Source organism: Vulpes lagopus, chromosome X (assembly GCF_018345385.1).
Source record: "Vulpes lagopus strain Blue_001 chromosome X, ASM1834538v1, whole genome shotgun sequence".
NCBI lineage: Eukaryota > Metazoa > Chordata > Mammalia > Carnivora > Canidae > Vulpes > Vulpes lagopus.
The window spans coordinates 64,935,755-64,957,927 of record NC_054848.1 but is presented as its reverse complement, the minus strand read 5'-3'; the positions used below and the strand labels follow the sequence as shown (position 1 = coordinate 64,957,927).

The following is a 22,173-nucleotide window of genomic DNA, read 5'->3' as shown; positions in this document are numbered from 1 at the left end:
GATCATGATATCAAGCCCCACGTTGGACTCTGTGCTCAGCATGGAGTCTGCTTGAGATTCTCTCTCTCTCTCCCTCTACCCTTCCCCCATTTGCACTCACTCTCTAAAAAAAGAAATCAAATTAAATTAAATCACAGTGTACCTACATAGTAGGATTTGTCACCTTCACTTGTTCACTTTCCAATAGATAATGATATTTTCCTTATTATAAACTATTCTTGTCCTTCAATTTTATAGTATTTACTGTAGGAACAGGTCCTAAATGATTTCTCCAATTCTCCATTGTGAAACATATAGGCTGCTTCCATGTTTTTCCAATTATACAGTACAGTAGTGGCCATCCTTGTATTTACACCTATCCACACTTCCTAGAATGCAGTGTTAGAAATACAATTGCTCATCAAAGCATATATGATGTGAATTTATCATCTTTGGGTTTTTATTTTTTTCATTTTAAATATTTTATTTATTTACTTGACAAAAAGAGCAAGAAAGCACAAGCAGGGGGAGTTGCAGGAGGAGAGAGAGAAGCAGGCTCCCCACTGAGCAATGTGGGATTCAATCCCAGGACCCTGGAATCATGACCTGAGGAGAAGGCAGATGCTTAATCGACTGAGCCACTAATGCACACCCATTTGTGTCTTTTTAAAATAGAGAAATTATTTAAGTGATCTTGTGAAAAACATTCTCAATAAAGTTTTGAGGAATGAAAAATGAAATCATAGCCTTTTTATTTTTTTATAGAAGAGTCCAGTGAAGTTCCAAATGAGGCAAGGGCTCATAAGGAAGAGGACCACCATGCAGTATCTGCAGATAATGTGGTATGTACATATTGAAATTCTTTCCTCATGATGGATTTCAAGGATATGTTTCCAGTTGGTAATAATATCAGTGTTACCATAATTAAATCCTGCTCCATTTCACAAACCAAAACAAAGCTGTCACCAATGAATTTATATATCTTTGAGGGCTTAAGAAATGAAATTTAAATATTTGAGGGTTTAAGAAATGAAATTTAAAGCACTGTCATTTGTGCCTCAAATTTTTATGACTGAAGAGATTTGCAAATATAAAAATTTAATGCTTACTACATATAGACATTTTTTACATATGTTATTCTTCTTTAACACATTTAGCAAAGAGCAGATTTCTTTCATTTAACAGATGGAGAAATTATGACTGAGGTTAGCCTGCAATCATGAAAGAAGCCTTTGTTAGTTCTAAGATTGTATCCAAGGATTCCTGATTCGAGTTCTCTGTTCAGACCATATCTATCTCTACTATGTTTGGAGCCTTTCCTCTTTCTAGTTGAATTAGATTCTCTTAGTCTTCTTTAAAACTGCACTAATGGAGGAAAGACAATATTCAAAGACTGAATAACAGGCAGAGACAGACTGTATGTGGATTAAACTTGGATTTGTGAAAATGTAAACATTATTAGTATACATAAATGTTCTCCAAGGAGCATGTTTTTATTTTAGCAGCATGTTTATATCCTGACTCCATTAAGTAATACAGAAATCAAGATAGTATTAAAATCAAACATAAAAGCAAGGGCCATTTTGTTTTGTTTTGTTTTGTTTTCTTCTAAATCAATGATTTTTGCTTGATTGCAATCTTTTTTTTTTCTAAAAGATTTTATTTATCCATGAGGTTCACAGGAGAGACAGAGACATAGGTAGAGGGAGAAGCAGGCTCCCTGTGGGGAGCCTGATGTGGGACTCGATCCCAGGACCCTGGGATCATGACCTGAGCCAAAGGCAGACACTCAACCACTGAGCCACCCAGCTACCTCTTGATTGCAATCTTTTAAAAGAAAATAGTACCTGTAATGGATTTTTCTGTTACAAAATGAGTGTAACTTCATCTGGCTTCCATTACAAACAACATTATATGACATTATAATTCTGCCACATATCCTTACTAGAAATTGAACACATAAAATACAGTTTTGCTCTTTTTTGTTAAACATCAACAGTATATAACAGTATTTTCCACATGCAGGATATAGTTTAGGATTACATTTTATTGATTTCAGTCCTAATTTAAATTGATGTTTGACTCTACTAACACAACTCAGTAGGCATATAGGAAAACAAACTTTTATTTTGATGCAATGTTTTCATTGGATAGCTGGTAATAATTATTTTCCACAATTGATTGTGTTAATATTCTTAAATTCCATAAAGTAATAATCTCCTCTGTTCTAGGTTTGGGTCACACTAAATAAGTTATATACTATTATTTACAAATTAAAACTTTTTCCCACAAAAAAACCCAAACAAACAAACAAAAAAAAAAAACCCACTTTTTTTCCCCCATAGACACATGCTCACATTTAATCTGAATTTCTCTGCACTGGATCTCCCTCAGCAGACATTTGGAAATAATAAATGAAATAATGACATAGAATGACCCAAATCACTTAGCACCTCCTAATTTTTGAAAAAAAAATTATTTTTTAGAGACAGAACTTTAAACCTTCAAAGCCTCATCTCTGTCTGCAACTTTTGAATACCCCCAAATATTCATAGATGGCAAATCACAAAAACATATTAAGACTTATTTACATGCACAAATCTATAGAGTGGCCTTTGGTGCTTTCTTCGCTGGGATACTTATCTCCTTTTCCCAAGAACTGATCCAAATAAAGAATCTAAATTTTTTTTTAGAAAGTATACCAGGTCTTGTGAAAACTGACATGATTAAACCCCAAGTTTATAGTGATTTCAATAAAAACGAAAACATTAGATTCATGTCCAGTCATCAGCAGAAAGCAATTTCTTTGCAACTATCCTCTTGACTCAGAAACCTGCAAGTCACACACCCTGTTATGGTTACATATCCTCATAGGCCATGTATTAAGCATGATCATTCCACATATGTTTGGGACTTTTAAAAATTGTTATTCAAATTCCAATTAATTAATATTCAGTATAATATTACTTTCATGTGTACAATGTAATGATTCAACACTTCCACACAACACTGGTGCTCAAATATTTAGAGTTTATTTTGGTTTTGGTTTTTCCTTTAAAAAAAAATATTCCATGATTAGAGAACTTTTCTTGCCCCCATGGTTACAGTATAGTGGTCATTCTTTACATAAGCAGTAGGCTATTTTATTCACTCTTTTGACAGATGTTTAATTAGTACCTACTGTGTACAAAATACTGTACAAACTATGTTGCACCTTAATTCTAAAGCTAATGGCAGTTTAGCATCCCTCTTTCTCTCTCTCCTTACTTACTGTACAGTGAAGGAAGAAAACACCAAGTTATTTTTATTAATATATCATAAATATTTGGTTTCAATTGTGTAGCCCATAATGGAGTGCATTAAATAAGTGACTTAAAAAAATCCCTGGGGATGCCTGGGTGGCTCAGTGATTGGGCATCTGCCTTCGGCTCAGGTCGTGATCCCAGGATCTGGGATCGAGTCCCACATTGGGCTCCCTGCGAGGAGCCTGCTTCTCTCTCTGCCTATGTCTTTTCCTCTCTCTCAGTCTGTGTCTCTCATGAATAAATAAATTTTTAAAATCCCTGTATTTGACTTTGGAATGCATGTCACATGTTGATATTTTACATTAGAAGTTGTAAATAAGTGTATAGTAATTTAAAAAAAAACTTGCAACAAAGTAGGTATGGTTAGCATTAAATAGATTACTTTTACACGAAATGTGTTTCCTATCACTGGAAGGCACTACTTAAGCAGAATTCAAATGCCTATTTTTTTTCAAAAATATTATGGAAGAAATTTTTCTATTTTAAATAGTATTTTAATAGTTTTCTATTTACTAAGCAGCCATAAATTAAAGGTAGAGAAAGATGGCTCAGACACACACTGGGTATAACACTGAAGAGCCATTCAGAGCTTATTCTGGATAACCTAGACTAGATAACCCCATCATTAAAACTAAACATTAAATGTTTATGTTCTATACATTGTTGAGTATAGTGATGATGATCAGATAGGTACTTATGAAAATTTCTCAACTTGTGTTACAGAAAATAGAAATTATTGATGATGAAGAAAGTGACATGATAAGTAATTCTGAAGTTGAACAAGTGAATTCTCTCTTGGATTATAAGGTGAAAATAATTTCAAATTCTGAATTCATTAAGAGAAAGCTCTAAATGAGACAGACTTTTATGGTGCCTATGTACTAACTTATTTCACTTTCCCTTTTATTTGATAAGTTAAACTGGGACTCCCCATTGTCTTTCTCAGGCACTTGATTTCAGTCAGCATGCTGGACACTTTAATCAAATCTGGCTAGTTTACTGATTATGGTTTTAAGCAAAGAGCTTGCTGAGTGAAAGTAGGTATTTATAGTGTATATTAAGATGAGGCAGGGCATAATTGTGGTTAATGTGAAATTTATGACAGTGACTATAAAGCTAAAGTTTATTTTTAAATAGTGGTAATGGGGAGATTTTTTTCCAGTGATCCTTGTTAATTTTCTCTTGAATTGCAACTTCTGAAAAACATTTTTAGGAAACCTCTTTTACATTTTAAAAACAATTCCCCAGGGGGCAGAGCAAGATGGTGGAGGAGTAGGGTCCCCAAGTCACCTGTCCCCAACAACTTACCTAGATAATTTTCAAATCATCCTGAAAACCTACAAATTTGACCTGAGATTTAAAGAGAGAACAGCTGGAACGCTACAGAGAGAAGAGTTTGCACTTCTAACAAGGTAGGAAGACGGAAAAAAAATAAAATATAAAAGAATCAAGTGGAAGAGGGACCCCCATGAGGAGCCGGGCTAAGGCCTGGTGGCGAAAGCCTCCAGGACAGGAAAGCTTAGTCCCGGAGAAGCAGGAACTTTAAACATCCACACGAGGGGGATTCCTGGGTAGCTCAGTGGTTGAGCACCTGCCTTTGGCTCAGGGCATGATCTTGGACTCCCGGAATCAAGTCCTATATCGGGCTCCCTGTATGAAACCTGCTTCTCTCTCTCTCTCTCTCTCTCTCTCTGTCTCTCATGAATAAATAAATAATTTCTAAAAATCTGCACCAGATTCTTCCCACACAGAAAAACGCTTAGCAGGGAAACCTGGCAGAACCAAAGGAGGGGCAGTGGAGCATCCCAGGGTCACTAAGAGGAAGTGCACCCGGGGGAGAGTACTCCACAGACTGTGGGCCAAGGTCTGTAAAGGGCTGGAGCACACGCCCGGCAGGGCCTTGTAAGAAGCTCGGGCGGTGGCTCCCGGCGGAGGGGTCTGCGCCTGGCTGCCTTCGGGAACCGTAGCCCTAGGAGCGCAATTCCAGCAGCACAGGCCCCAGATTCCAGGGCACCGGGCAGGCACAGCCCAGGATCCTGCATTCCCCCAAGACAGAGACGGGAAGGACACAGGACACTGAAGACTCCCCTGCCGCTGGGCGGCCCCAAGCTGTGAAGGTCAGCACTCCCCACCCCCGGAGCATCTAGGCCAGTGCAGACTGGGAGACTGTGGTAGTTACTGCAGGAGCTGACTCCAGACATGGAGAGCTGACCATCGCCAGTGTTCTTGTTCCTCCTTCTGTCACCCTGTGCCTGGGAGGAGCGGGGCAGCCAGGGAAGAGAAACCTCATGGGGTAAACAGCAGCCACTGAGCCATGGACCTGACAGGGGGTGGAGCAGCTCCCCCAGTTGCACACACCTGAGAATCATCACAGCAGGCCCCTCCCCCAGAAGACCAGCTGGAAGGACAGGGGAAGAGCAAGTTCTTGACCGAAAGAGCAAGTTCTTGCTACAAAGCCCCAAGGGAAGTCTAGGGATTTATAGTATATAGACCCAGAGGATACCCCTCCTTTTTTTTTCTTTTTTTTTTCCTTTTTCCAGTACAACTCATTTTTAGCCACTCTGCACTGAGCAAAATTATTAGAAAGAAGAACTCACCACAAAACAAAGAATCAGAAACAGCACTCTATGCCACAGTTACAGAATTTGGATTCCAATTCGATGTCAGAAAACCAATTCAGAAGCACAATTATATAACAACTGGTGAATCTGGAAAAAAAAAGCATAAAGGATTCAAGAGAATTCATGACTGAAGAATTTAGATCTAATCAGGGAGAAATTAAAAATCAATTAAATGAAATGCAATCCAAACTGGAAGTCCTAACGACGAGAGATAATGAGGTACAAGAACCAGTGAGTGACATAGAAGACAAGTTGAAGGCAAGGAAGGAAGCTGAGTTAAAAAGAGAAAAAAAATTAAAAGACCATGAGGAAAGGTTAAGGGAAATAAATGACAGCCTCAGAAAGAAAAATCTACATTTTATTGGGGTTCCAGAAAGGACCAGAAAGCATATTTGAACAAATCATAGCTGAGAACTTCCCTAACTGGGGGAGGGAAACAGGCATTCACATCCAGGAGATAGAGAGATCCCCCGCAAAAATTAAGAAAAACCCTTCAACACCTCGACATTTAATTGTGAAAATTGCAAATTCCAAAAATAAAGAGAAAAATCCTTAAAGCAGTGAGAGACAAGAGATTCTTAATATATGGGGAGAAATATCAGATTAAGAAGATACCTCTCCACAGAGACCTGGCTGGCCAGAAAGGTCTGGCATGATATACTCAGGGTACTAAATGAGAAGAACATGGAGCCAAGAATACTTTATCCAGCAAGGCTCTCATTCAGAATAGAAGGAGAGATAAAGAGCTTCCAAGATAGGCAGAAATTGAAAGAATATGTCACCACCAGACCAGCTCTGCAAAATGTATTAAGGGGAACTCTGCAAAAGAAAGAGGAAGCCCAAAGAAAGAAGCCACAAAAGCAAGGACTGAATAGGTATTACGATGACACTAAATTCATATCTTTCAAAAGTAACTCTGAATGTCAATGGGCTTAAAGATCCCATCAAAAGACACAGAGTTGCAGCATGGATAAAAAAGCCAGACCCATCTATTTGCTGTCTACAAGAGACTCATTTTAAACAAAAGGACACCTAGAGCCTGAAAATAAAAGGTTGGAGAACCATGTACCATTCAAATGGCCCTCAAAAGAAAGCAGGGGTAGCCATCCTTATATCAGATAAACTAAAGTTTATCCTGAAGACTGTAGTAAGAGATGAATAGGGACACTATATCATACTTAAAGGATCTAGCCAACAAGAGGAACTAATAATCATCAATATTTATGCCCCGAATGTGGGAGCTGCCAAGTCTATCAATCAATTAATAACCAAAGTAAAGACATCCTTAAATAATAATACACTTATACTTGGTGACTTGAATGTAGCGCTTTCTACAATCGACAGGTTTTCTAAGCACAACATCTCCAAAGAAATAAGAGCTTTAAATGATACACTGGACCAGATGGATTTCACAGATATTTACAGAACTTTATATCCAAACGCAATGGAATACACATTCTTCTCAAGTGCACATGGAACTTTCTCCAGAATAGACCACATACTGGGTCACAAATAAGATCTTAACAGATACCAAAAGATTAGGATCATCCCCTGCATATTTTCAGACCATAATGCTTTGAAACTTGAACTCAATCACAAGAAGAAATTTAGAAGCAATTCAAACAAATGGAGGTTAAAGAGCATCCTGCTAAAAGAAGAAAGGGTCAGCCCGGACATTAGAGAAGAATTAAAAATATTCATGGAAACTAATGAGAATGAAGATTCAAAATCTTCGGGATACAGCCAAAGCAGTCCTGAGAAGGAAATACATCACAATACAAGCATCCCTCAAAAAAATGGAAAAAAACCTCAAATACACAAGCTAACCTTGCACCTAAAGGAACTGGAGAAAAACACCAAGTAAAACCTACATGGAGCAGAAGAAGAGACTTCATAAAGATTCCAGCAGAACTTAATGAAATAGAGACCAGAAGAACTGTAGAACATATCAATAAAATAAGGAGTTGGTTCTTTGATAGGACTAATAAGATAGATAAACCATTAGCCAGCCATATTAAAAACAAGAGAGAAAAGACTAATTAATAGAATCAAGAATGAAAAAGGAGAGATCAACACAGATAACAAGGAAATACAAACAATTTAAAAAACTTATTATGAGCAGCTATACGCCAATAAATTAGGCAATCTGGAAGACATGAACACATTTATGAAAAACCACAAAGTACCTAAACTGGAACAGGAAGAAAAAAAAAAAACCTGAACAGGCCAATAACCAGGGAGGAAATTGAAGCACTCATCAAAAACTTCCCAAAACAGAAAAGTCACAGGCCAGATGGCTTCACAGGGGAATTCTATCAAATGTTTAAAGAAGCAATACCTATTCTACTAAAGGAGTTCCAAAAGATAGAATTGGATGGATTTCTTCCAAACTCGTTTAATGAGGCCAGCATCATCTTAGTTTTAAAACCAGACAAAGACCCTACCAAAAAGGAAAATTATAGGCCAATAACCCTGATGAACACAGATGCAAAAATTCCCAACAAGATGCTAGCCAATAGGATCCAATAGTACATTAAGAAGATTATTCACCATTCCCAAGCGAGATTTATCCCTGGGATGTAAGGCTGGTTCAACACACTTAAAGCAATCATTGTGATGGATCATTTCAACAAGAGAAAAAAACAAGAAACACATGATCCTCTCAATAGATGCAGATAAAGCATTTGACAAAATACAGCATCCATTCCTGATCAAAACTCTTCAGAGTGTAGGGATACAGGGAACATTCCTCAGCATCTTAAAGTTCATCTATGAAAAGTCCACAGCCAATATAATTCTCAATGGGGAAACACTGGGAGCCTTTCCCCTAAGATCAGTAATAAGACAGGGATGTCCACTCTCACCACTGCTCTTCAACATAGTACTAGAAGTCTTAGCCTCAGCAATCAGGCAACAAAAAAAAAAAAATAAAAGGCATTCACATTGGCAAAGAAGTCAACCTCTTCCTCTTTGCAGATGACATGATATCGTATGTAGAAAACCCAGAAGACTCCCCCCCAAGATTGCTAGAACTCTTACAGAAATTCAGCAGTGTGGCAGAATACAAAATCAATGCCCAGAAGTCAGTGGCATTTCTATACACTAACAATGAGACTGAAGAAATAAATTAAGGAGTCAATCCCATTGACAATTTCACCCAAAAGCATAAGATACCTAGGAATAAGCCTAACCAAAGAGGTAAAGGATCTATACCCTAAAAACTACAGAACACTCCTGAAAGAAATCGAGGAAGACACAAATAGATGGAAAAGTATTCCATGCTCATGAATTGGAAGAATTACTATTGTGAAGATGCTAGTGCTACCCAGGGAAATTTACCCATTTAATGCAGTTGCTACCAAAATACCATGGACTTTCTTCAGAGAGTTGGAACAAATCATCTTAAGATTTGTGTGGAATCAGAAAAGACCCCGAATAGCCAGGAGAATATTGAAAAATAAAACCAGAGCTGGGGGCATCACAATGCCAGATTTCAGGTTGTACTACAAAACTGTAATCATCAAGGCAGTGTGGTACTGGCACAGAAACAGACTATAGATCAATGGAAAGAATATAGAATCAAGAAATGGGCCCTCAATTCTTTGGTCAACTAATATTCGACAAAGCAGGAAAGACTATCCACAATAAATGATGCTGGGAATTGGATAGCCAACTGCAGAAGAATGAAACTAGACCATTCTCTTACATGATACACAAAGGTTAACTAATTTAATTAGAAAAGACAATAGTTTTCATTTTCTCAAAAATCTTTTTAGTTTTACTATAATTGAAGGTTATGTCATTCAACAATTTTTTTCCTAAATGTTTATAACATGTCAGACTTTATAATATTGAATATTGTAAATACAGAGGGAAATTTTCTTTTGAAATTTATTTGGGGATGCCTGGATGGCTCAGCAGTTGGACGCCTGCCTTTGGCTCAGGTCGTGATCCTGGGATCCGGGATTGAGTCCCACATCGGGCTCCCTGCCAGGAGCCTGCTTCTCCCTCTGCCTATGTCTCTCCTCTCTCCTTCTCTCTGTGTCTCTTATGAATAAATAAATAAATCTTTTAAAAAGGAAATTTATTTGATACATGCTCAAAGACCACAGTATAATCCTGTATTTTAACTGTATTTTCCACTAATAAAATTATAAGATTGTTGTTTCTGAACTACAATATATCATCCTGATCTCTCCTCATTGGTCATAAAATATTTCTAAATGCCCATTTCAGGTTTAAATGGGCTCTTTACCACTTGACACAGGGTATGGAAACTATAGAGGGGAGGACGGGATTGCACAGCTGTTAATTATCCATTTAGCAATCTGAAAGAGGTCATATGGGTTAGGCTCAGAACAAAGATACTTTCCAGAACCTCATCTTTCTGGAGTAACACTTGAGAAGGTTTGGAGCTAAAGACCATAGTGGGGTAGAGTGTCCAATTCAGGCATGCTAATTAACATTTTTATTGAACTCTACAGTTCGTATAATAATCTTGTGTTTTCCACTGTGGTAAATGCTGTGGGAAAAAGGAGTTCTTAACTATAAAATGTTTTTGACAACATATCACATACTACATAAATTTCTTTCCCTTAACTCTAAAAAATTAGCACCTATATAGAAATATATTTTTTCATAATCATTATAAATAATACTTCACCTCAGCTGTGAATTGTATTGCCTTAATTCTAAAGTAAGGACAACTTAGTAAAAGAAAGAAGGTGGCAGACTAGGAGACTCCAGAGCTCCTATTCCCATAGACACACCTAGGCAACGCTATATCTATGCAACTAACTCTGAAAACAGCATGAACACTAGCAGAAGAGACATTCCATAGCTAGTCTTAGAGAGAAAGCCACGTTAAAAAGGGTAAGATGAACAGAGATGCAGTTGGGAACCAAACCCCTTGTGTGACTAAACACAAACAAGAGGGATATCACAACTATGGGGATTTGGGAGACTCAGACCCCACACAGGGCACTGTTGGTACTGGAGACACTCTGAGAAGACAAGTCCCTCATAATGTCTGACTTTAAAAACTAGCAGTCTTTAACTCTGAAGCTTTAAAAGTCAGTAAACTTAATGCCAGAAAAGCTGGAATTGATAGGAAAAGAGCCAGAATATTCATAATATAAATGGACCCAAGACACAGCACAGAAGCAGCAGTTTGAAAAGTGGCTGGGTTTTCCATGAAAGAGATTTACTGACTAATCTTAGAACATGTGCTGGAAAGACAAGGGTATCTAAATTTCTACAAGAATGAACATACAAGCTGACACATATTTCTTTCCCTCCACCAGTGTAAATGGCCAGAGGCTTACAAGAGCCATTTCTAATACTCTCCATCTTCCTTGCCAGAGCCAAGTGCTTCAACCTGGAAAACCCCTGTGGACCAACCACACCCAATATACCTGCCACACAATTTCCAAAGTTGTTTTTTTTCTTTATTTTTTTAAATTTGTTTTTATTGAGGTTTGATCTCCCACCTTATAGTATAACACCCAGTGCTCATCCCATCAAGTGCCCTCTTCAGTGCCCATCACCCAGTTACCCCAACCCCCAGCCCACCTCGCATTCCACAACCCTTTGTTCATTTCCCAGAGTTAGGAGTCTCTCATGGTTTGTCTCACTCTCGAATTTTTTCCCACTCAGTTCTCATCCATTCCCTTATAATCCCATTCACTATTTCTTCTATTCCCCGTATGACTGAAACCATATGATGATTGTCTTTTGATTGACTTACATCACTCAGTATAATACCCTTCAGTTCTATCCACGTTGAAACAAGTGGTGCATATTCATCCTTTCTGATTACTAATATTCCATTGTGTGTGTGTGTGTGTGTATATATATATATGTATATATATATATGCCATATATGCCACATCTTCTTTATCCATTCATCTGTCGAAGTACATCTTAGCTCCTTCCACAGTTTGGCTATTGTAGACATTGCTGCTATAAACATTGGGGCACAGGTGTCCTGGCATTTCACTACATCTATATCTTTGGGGTAAATACCAAGAAGTGCAGCTGCTGGGTCATAGGGTAGCTCCATTTTTAACTCCTTGAGGAACCTCCAAACTGTTTTCCAGAGTGCCTGTACCAGTTTGCATTCCCATCAAAAGTGCAAGAGAGTTTCCCCCTTTTCAAAATCCTTTCCAACATTTGTTGCTTTCTGTCTTGTTAAATTTCACCATTCTCATTGGTGTCAGGTGGTGTCTCATTGTGGTTTGATTTGTATTTCCTTGATGGCCAGTGATGTGGAGCATTTTTTCATGTGCTTGTTGGCCATGTCTATGTCTTCTTTGGTGAAATTTCTGTTAATGTCTTCTGCCCATTTCATGATTGGATTTTTGGTTTCTTGCAAGTTGAGTTTAATAACTCCTTTATAGATCTTGATTACTAGCCCTTTATCTGATGTCATTTGCAAATATCTTCTCCCAATATGTAGGTTGTCTTTGAGTTTTCTTGACTGTTTCTTTTGCTGTGCAGAATATCTTTACCCTGAAAAAGTCCCAATAGTTCATTATTGCTTTTGTTTCCTTTGCCTTTCTAGATGTATCTTGCAAGAAGTTGCTGTGGTCAAGTTCAAAAAGGGTTTTGCCTGTGTTCTCCTCTAGGATTTTAATGGATTCTTGTTTAATATTTAGATCTTTCATCCATTTTGAGTTTATCATTGTATGGTATAAGAGAATGGTCCAGGTCAATTCTTCTGCACATGGCTGTCTAATTTTCCCAACACAATTAATTGAATAGAGTGTCTTTTTCCAGGGGATATTAGTTGACCATAGAGTTGAGGGCCCATTTCTGGGTTCTCTATTCTGTTCCATTGATCTATGTCTCTGCTTTTGTGCCACCACCATCCTGTCTAGATGATCATAGCTTTGTAATACAGCTTGAAATTTTGCATTGTGATGCCCCTGGCATTGGTTTTCTTTTTCAATATTGCCCTGGTATTCGGGGTCTTTTCTGATTCCATATAAATCTTAAGATTATTGGTTACAACTCATTGAAAAAAGTCCATGGTATTTTGATAGGGATTGTATTGAACGTGTAAATTGCCCTGGGTAACATTGACATTTTCACAATATTAATTATTCCAATCCATGAGCATGGAATGTTTTTCCAACACTTTGTGCCTTCCTCAATTTCATTCAGAAGTGTTCTGTAGTTTTTAGGGTATAGATCCTTTATCTTTTTGGTTAGGTTTATTCCTAGGTATTTTATGCTTTGGGGTGAAATTGTGAATGGGATTGATTCTTAATTTCTCTTTCTTCAGTCTCATTTTTAGTGTATAGAAATTCCACTGATATCTGTGCATTGATTTTGTATCCTGCTGCATTGCTGAATTGCTGTATGAGTTCTAGCAATCTTTGGGTGGAGTCTTTGGGTTTTCTATGTACAGTGTCATGTCATCTGTGAAGAGGGAGAGTTTGACTACTTCTTTGCCAATTTGAATGCCTTTTATTTCCTTTTGTTGTCTGATTGCCAGGACTAGGACTTCTAGTACCATGTTGAATAACAGTTGTGAGAGCGGACATCTCTCTCGTATTCTTGATCTTAGGAGAGAGGCTCACAGCTTTTCCCCATTGAGAATGATATTCTCTGTGGGATTTTCATATATGGCTTTTAAGATATTGAGGAACGTTCCCTCTATCCCTACACTCTGAAGAGTTTTGATCAGGAATGGATGCTGTATTTTGTCAAATTATTTTTCTGCAACTATTGAGAGGATCATATCATTCTTTTTTTTCTCCTGTTGATGTGATCTATCAGTTGGTTTTAAAAGTGTAAAAAAAAAATAAAAAAAAATAAAAGTGTTGAACCTCCTTTGCATCCGGGGGATAAATCCCACCTTTTCATGATGAATAATTTTCTTAATATACTGTTGTATCCTATTGGGTAGTACCTTATTGAGAATTTTTGCATCTGATTTCATCAAGGCTTTTCGTCTATAATTCTCCTTTCTTGTGGGGTCTTTGTCTGGTTTAGGAATCAAGGCAATGCTGGCTTTCATAAAACGGTTTCAAAGTAGTCCATCCCTTTCTATTGGAACAGCTTTAGTAGAACAGATATTATCTCTTCTTTAAACGTTTGAGAGAATTCCCCTGGGAAGCTATCTGGCCCTGGACTTTTGTGTCTTGGGAGGTTTTTGATGACTGTTTCAATTTCCTCGCTGGTTACTGGCCTGTTCAGATTTTCTATTTCTTCCTGTTCCAGTTTAGGTAATTTGTGGCTTTCCAGAAATGCATTCATTCTTCCAGATTGCCTAATCCGTTGGCATATAGCTGCTCATAATATGTTTTTAAAACTGTATTTCCTTGGTATTGATTGTGATATCTCCTCTTTCATTCATGATTTTATTAATTTGAGTCCTTTCTCTTTTATTTTTAATAAGGCTGGCTAATGGTTTATCTATCTTCTTAATTCTTTCAAAGAACCAGCTCCTGATTTTGTTGATCTGTTGTACAGTACTTCTAGTCTCCATTTCATTGAGTTCTGCTCGAATCTTTATCATCTCTCTTCTTATGCTTAGTATAGGTTTTACTTTATGTCCTTTATCCAATTCCTCCTTTTTGTGAGATTAGCTTGTGTATTTCAGTTTTTTTCCAATATATTGAGATAGGCTTGTGTTGCGATGCATTTCCCTCTTTGGATTGCTTTTGCTATACCCCAAAGACTTTGATTGGTTATATTTTCATTTTCTTTAGTTTCCATGAATCTTTTTCATTTTTCTCTAATTTCCTATTTGGCCCATTCATATTTTAGTAGCATGCTCTTTAACCTCCATGTATTTGAGTCTCTTCCAAATTTCTTCCTGTGTTTGAGTTCTAGTTTCAAAGCATTGTGGTCTGAAAATATGCAGGGGACAATCCCAGTCTTTTGGTATCAGTTAAGACCTGATTTGTGACCCAGTATGTGGTCTATTCTGGAGAAAGTTCCATGTGCACTTGAGAAGAATGTTATTCAATGGTGTTTCAATGCAAAGTTCTATACATATCTGTGAAATCCATCTGGTCCAGTGTATCACTTAAAGCCCTTCTTTCTTTGGTCATGTTGTGCTTAGGAAATTTGTCATTTGCAGAAGGTCCTGTGTTGAAGTCTCCTGCAACTTTTTAATTTTGGACTGATTAGATCTCAATTCTGCAGTAATGATGTTTCTAGAGTCCTTTATGTTTTTTCCAGAGCCACCAGTAGCATTATAATTATTCCTCTGAATTGACTTTCTGACATTGTATTGAAATCCAAATTCTATAACCCTGTGGCAGAGTGCTCTTTCTGGTTCTTTCTTCTGTGGTGAATTCTTCCCTCTAGTCATTTAGTCCAGTGGCGAGTGTCTTTATGAGTGGGCTGTGTCAAAAATATCAACCACAACATAATTAAAATACACCCTTTATGATTCTGAAGAGGTAAGAGACTAGAAAATAAAAGAAGAACAGAACAAAATAAAACAAATGACCACTAATCTGAAAAACAAATTTTAAAACAAAATGGTAAAAATAAAAGGCCAAAAACCACAAAGAAGCAGAAAAAAAAGAAAAAATAATAAAAACAGTAAAGAAAAAAGGGAAAAGAGAAAAAAAAGCAGTCTGGGGGTGGTTGTGGTGAAGAAGTGGTAGTGGAAAGAGAATGTAGTCTACCTGAGGGGTCCTAGAGGGTGATCCTCTTGGTTCTGAGTGAATTTTGTTCTGTATGTTAGAAGATGCTCAATCTCAAATTTGTTTAAACCAGCAATACTTGTAGAAAACCCCAACATTGACCACCAAAAGATAAACAAGATAAAAGTAGGTGTCAGAATGGGAAGAAAGAGGGGATATAATCTCACAGAATGAACCAGTATGGTATTCCACTTGGTTCTGGGTGTATGTTGGTCATGTTTTAGAAGGTATTAACTCCCACCATTGTAAAACAAAATGAGGCAGAAAAAAAAAAACACAAAACAAAAACTCATATCTCATATATCTACCAAAATTAAATTGAATACATTGAAGGGAATCCATAAGTGAAAAATATAACTAAGACATGTATTTTTAGAAATATGAAAGTCAAAAAGGAAAAAACTTAAAATTGAAGAGCTGGTATAATGTAGTTAAGGTGGGAAAGGAGAAAAAATATTGGAAATTTTTAGTGTGATATAAAGATGATTATAATGGAAAATGGAAGAAAAAAGAAGAAGAAAAAGAGGGGACCCTCTAATTCTATATAGTACTTTCCCTCAATTTTCCCTCGGTCCTGGAATTTTTCAGTGCTGCTTGGTCAATAAAGTTGCTCTTCCCTTGTTCTTCCAGATGGTCTTCTGGGGCAGGGTTCTGCTGATTTTCAGGTGTGTGTGCCTGGGCAGAGGTGCCCTGCCCCTTGCCAGGTTTCCAGCTCCATGTGAGCTGTTTATCCTGTGAGGCCTTTGTTCCCTAGAGGCCCTGCCTCTCCCAGGCACAAGGTGAAACAGAGGAAAAACAATAATGGCAGTGGCCAGATTTCCAGCTCCAGATTCAAGCTCCCTGTGAGTAACTAACCACAATCTCCCAGTCTGCACTGGCCTAGATGCTCCAGGTCCGCACAGCTACACTGATCTGCACAGCTTGTGGGGTGCCCAGTAGCAGGAGAGTTCTTGCTATCCTGTGCCCTCCCACTTCTGCCTAACACATGATCCCGGGCTTTGTCTGCTTGGGTGCCCTGGGATCCAGGGCCAGTGCCACTGGACCTGCACTCTCAGGGACAGCCTCTTCTGAAGACAATGGGGCTCAGTCACCTCTGTCCATTGCTTGGCTATAGAGTTAATGCAGCTCCGGAGCCACTCTCTTAACCACTGGCTTCTCCTAAATGCCTTGAAGGGCTGTGGCGCTTTACCGATATTGGACCATGGTTTGCCGTGAGCTTTCCCCTGGGTGCCCCTCCTCTTATAGTGACTCCAGGAATCTTGAGGCTTCACTGACCCAATTTCCCTGCTAAGCACTTTTCTGGTGTGGATTTTTAAGGTCCCTGCTTCTCCATGGCTGGACTTTCCTGTCCTGGAGGCTTTTGCCACTCTGCTTTAGCTGTGCTACTCACGGTTCCTCTCCCCCACTTAATTCTTTTTAATTAAGTAATTTATTTATTTTCACCTTCCTACCTCATTAGAAGTGAAAACTTTTCTCTTGGCAGCATTCCAACTGTTCTCTTTATTTTTTAATTTTTTAAAAACTTTTATTTATTCATGATAGAGAGAGAGGCAGAGACACAGGCAGAGGGAGAAGCAGGCTCCACACCAGGATCCTGATGTGGGACTCGATCCCAGGTCTCCACGATCATGCCCTGGGCCAAAGGCAGGTGCCAAACTGCTGAGCCACTAAGGGATCCCCAGCTGTTCTCTTTAAATCTCAGGTCGAATTTGTAGGTGTTCAGGATGCTTTGAGAGTTATCTAGGTAAGTTTATGTGACCAAGTGAGTTTAGGACCCCTACTTTTCCGCCATTTTGCCCCCAGCCCTCCAAAGCTGTTTCTGCCCTACTACACCTGGTATGCAGCTTAGGCCTGGACTAGCACCACTCCAAGGGGACTCCAGTCCTGGAGAAGGGTATCAAATCCACACACTGGGCATCCACAGTTCCTTCAGCCTGGCTTCTTAACTGTATGTACAGTAACTGAGCCCTGCACTTTTGTGCAGTTTTGGCAGAGAGGCTAATAGCACACTGCTGGGATGTGTAATGGTCTCACCCACCAACCAGTCCTATCTGGTCTCAGCCAGAACTCTCAAAAGTGTGCTCACAGAGGGCAAAGTGAGCCATTGTAGCTCTCTGGGCTGAAGGCAATGATGGCTCAGTCACAACAGAAGGTTACATGCAGCCCACACAGGGAACACCTGTGAGACACCTGATCCTGATGATATGGGGACACTGCACTATAGGGTACCACAGGAGCTCTTCTACACAAGGCCACAAGTTTCAAGATCAGGAGATGTAGCTGACCTATCTAATACATAGAAACAAACACAGAGAGATGAAATGAAGAGACAGAGGAATATGTTCCAAATGAAAGAACAAGACAAAATCACAGTAAAAGAATGAAATGAAACAAAGGTAAGTCATATGCCTGATAAAAAGTTCAAAGTAATGGTCATAAAGATACTCACTGGACTTTAGAAAAGAATGGGTAAACTCAGTGAGAGCTTCCACAAAGAGATAGATAATATAAATAATAATGAATCAGAGCTGAAGAATTCAGTAAGTGATATGAAAAATACACTAGAAAAGAATCAACATCTGATTAGAGAATGCAGAAAAATGGGTCAGTGATCTGGAAGACAGGATAATGGAAAGTAACCAATCTGAACATGAAAAAGCAAAAGGAATAATAAAAGAGAATAGGTTAAGAAAACAATGTAACACCATCAAGCATAATAACATTCACATTATAGAAATCCCAGAATGAGGAGAGAGAGAGAAAGGGGCAAAAAATATTTGAGAAAATGGCTGGAAGCTTCCCTAACCTGGGGCAGGAAACAGAGATCTAGGTGCAAGAATTAAAAGAAGCTGTTAACAAGATGAACCCAACAAGGTCCACAACAAGACACATAATAATTAAAAAAGCTAAATATAACAATAAAGAGAGAATTTAAAAACAACAAAAGAAAATAGTTACAAATAAAGGAAACTCCATAAGGTTATCAGCTATTTTCTTTTATTTTCTTTTTTTTTAGCAGTAACATTGCAAGCCAGAAGGGATTGGCATGATATCTTCAAAGTGATAAAAGTAAAAAACCTACAATTAAGAATACCCAGCAAGGTTATCATTCAGAATTGAAGAGGACAGATAAAGCTTCCTAGGCAAAAGAAGTTAGAGGAATTCATCACCACTAAACCAACTTTATAAGTAATGATAATTAGAAGTAAAGAGAATTAAGAAAGGAAACAATTTCACATATGACAACAGAATGAAAGATTATTTATTTATAAAGCCAGTATGGAGGTTAAAACACAAAAGTAGTAAAATAAAGTGTGTCAAAAATTTAGTTAAGGGTTACACAAAATAAGAAGATGTAAGATATGACATCATATACATAATACCTGAGGGAGGGAGTAACAAGTTAGGGCTTTTAGAAGGTGTTCAAACTTAAGCAACCATCAACTTATTATAGCCTACTATACACACAACATGCATAATATATGAATGCAGTGGTAACCACAAGTTAAAAAAAATCACAATAAACAAAAAAATAAAGAGAAGGGAAGTTAAGCAAACACTAAAGAAAGCCATCAAAACGCAAGGGAAGCTTTGCCACATCTATTGCGAGAATGAAGACCATTCTCAGCAATCAGACTGTCGACATTCCAGAAAATGTTGACATCACCCTGAAGGGACGCACTGTGATTGTGAAGGACCCCAGAGGAACGCTGCGAAGGGAATTAAATCACATCAATGTAGAACTCCGTCTTCTCGGAAAGAAAAAGAAGAGGCTCCGAGTTGACGCATGGTGGGGAAATAGAAAATGGCTACCGTTCTCACGATCTGTAGTCACATACTGAACATGATCAAGGGCATTACACTGGGCTTCCTTTACAAGATGAGGTCGGTGAGGGATCCCTGGGTGGCTCAGTGATTTAGCGCCTGTCTTTGGCCCGGGGCGTGATTCTAGAGTCCCAGGATCACGTCCCGCGTTGGGCTCCCTGCATGGAGCCTGCTTCTCTCTCTACCTGTGTCTCTGCCTCTGTCTATCATGAATAAATAAATAAAATTAAAAAAAAAACAAGATGAGGTCGGTGTATGCTCACTTCCCCATCAGTGTTATTCAGAAGAATGGTTCTCTTGTTGAAATCCGAAATTTCTTAGGTGAAAAATACATTCGCAGCATTTGAATGAGGCGAGGTATTGCTTGTTCTGTATCTCAAGCCCAAAAAGATGAGTTAATTCTTGAAGGAAATGACATTGAACTTGTTTCGAACTCAGCTGCTTTGATTCAGCAAGCGACAACTGTTAAGAACAAGGATATCAGCAATTAGAAACGACAAATACCCACCATTTGCTTCAACGTGGATGGAACTGGAGGGTATTATGCTGAGTGAAATAAGTCAATCGGAGAAGGACAAACAGTGTATGTTCTCATTCATTTGGGGAATATGAATAATAGTGAAAGGGAATATAAAGGAAGGGAAAAGAAATGTTGGGAAATATCAGGAAGGGAGACAGAACATAAAGACTCCTAACTCGGGGAAACGAACTAGGGGTGGTGGAAGGGGAGGAGGGCGGGTGTTGGAGGGGAATGGGTGACGGGCACTGAGGTGGACACTTGACGGGATGAGCACTGGGTGTTTTTCTGTATGTTGGTAAATTAAACACCAATAAAAGTTAATTAAAAAAAAAAAAAAGAACAAGGATATCAGAAAATTTTTTGATGGTATCTATATTTCTGAAAAAGGAACAGTTCAGCAGGCTGATGAATAAGCTCTCAGTTGTCCAGCAACAGAAACAGCAAGTGGCCAGATGATTTTTCAGACTTATTTGTGATACCTTAAGAATGCAATAAAAACTACACTAATTTGGGGAAAAAAACAAAAAACAAAACAAAACAACAAAACACAAGGGAAGTAAAGGAGGGAAGAAATGAGCAGACAAGAACTACCAGAACAACAAGAAAACAATTTTAAAATGGCAATAAATATGTAACCATTAATAATTACTTTAAATGTAAATGGACCAGGGACACCTGGGTGGCTCAGTGGTTGAGTGCCTGCCTTTGGCTCAGGTCCTGATCCTGGAATCTGGGATCGAGTCGGCATCAGGCTCCCTGCAAGGAGCCTGCTTCTCCCTCTGCCTGTGTCTCTCATGAATAAATATAAAAAAGCAAGACCCATCTATATATTGCCTGCATGACACTTACTTCACACCTAAAGACACATGTAGATTGAAAGTGAAGGGATGGAAGAATATTATAAAAGCAGAGGAACACACCCTCTTCAAGTGCACATGGCACATTCTCCAAGATAGATCATAAAACAAGGCCATAAAACAAGCCTCGATAAATTTGAAAAGTTTAAAATAACACTAAGAAAAAACTTAACCACAATGGTATGAAACTAGAAATCAATTACAGGGGTAAAAATCTCTCAAAAACACAAGCACACAGAGCTAAATAACATGCTACTGAACAACCAATGGGTCGATGAAGAAATCAAAGGTAATTAAAAAATACATGGAAACAAATGAAAATGAAAACACAATAATCCAAAATCTTTAGTATGTAGCAAAAGTTGTTGTAAGAGTGAAGTTTATGTAGCAATACAGCTCTAACTCAAGAAACAAGAAAAAAATAAACAACGAAAACTTACCCCTAAAGGAACTACAAAAAGAACAAAGTCCAGAGCTAGTAGAAAGAAGGAATTAATAAATACTATGGCAGGAATAAATAAAATAGAGACTAAAAAGTAATAGAGAAGATCAATGAGTCCAAGAGTTGGTTCCTTGAAAAGATAAAATTGATAATCTTCTATCCAGACTCAACAAGAAAAAAGAGAAATGACTCAAATAAATAAAATGAAGGAGGAGAAATAGCAACCAACACCACAGAAATATGAAGAATTATATAAAAATATTATGAAAAATTATATGCCAACAAATCTGACAACCTAGAGAAATGAATGAATTTCTAGAAACATACAGTCTTCCAAATTGTCCATGGATATATGAATGGGTAAAGAAATAATATGTGTTTGTGTGTATGTGGTGTATGTGTATTACTTTAACTTAAAAAAAGAGTGAGATTTTGCCATTTGCAACCACATAGATGGACCTAGAGGCTATCTAGCTAACTGAAATAAATCCAGCAGAGAAAAATGAATACCATATGATTTCACATATAACATGGAATTTAGGGGGGGAGGGGCAAGATGGCGGAGGAGTAGGGTCCCCAAGTCACCTGTCCTCAGCAAATTACCTAGAAAACCATCCAATCATCCTGAAAACCTACGAATTCGGCCTGAGATTTAAAGAGAGACCAGCTGGAACGCTACAGTGAGAAGAGTTCGCGCTTCTATCAAGGTAGGAAGACGGGGAAAAAGAAATAAAGAAACAAAAGGCCTCCAAGGGGGAGGGGCCCCGCGAGGAGCCGGACTGAGGCCGGGGCGAGTGTCCCCAGGACAGGAGAGCCCCGTCCCGGAGGAGCAGGAGCTGCACCAACCTTCCCCGCGGAAAGGGGCTCCCCGGGAATTGGAGCAGGATCCCCAGAAAGGCGGGGACGCCCTCGGGCTCCCTGGGACAGTAACAGAGGAACTGCGCCCCGGGGGATGCGCC

The 22,173-nt window shown here is 38.4% G+C and overlaps 1 protein-coding gene and 1 pseudogene across 2 annotated transcripts in view; both read left to right on the top strand.

Annotated features, from left to right (window-relative positions):
- Nucleotides 1–22,173, top strand: part of HDX (highly divergent homeobox) — a 224,203-nt gene that overhangs the window by 186,705 nt on the left and 15,325 nt on the right. For both annotated transcript variants that reach the window (XM_041741274.1, XM_041741275.1), the window contains exons 7-8: nucleotides 745–821; nucleotides 4,008–4,091. In XM_041741274.1, coding sequence (XP_041597208.1) covers nucleotides 745–821; nucleotides 4,008–4,091 — 161 coding nt within the window. The remainder of the gene's footprint in view (nucleotides 1–744; nucleotides 822–4,007; nucleotides 4,092–22,173) is intronic.
- Nucleotides 19,168–20,420, top strand: LOC121483063 (annotated as a pseudogene).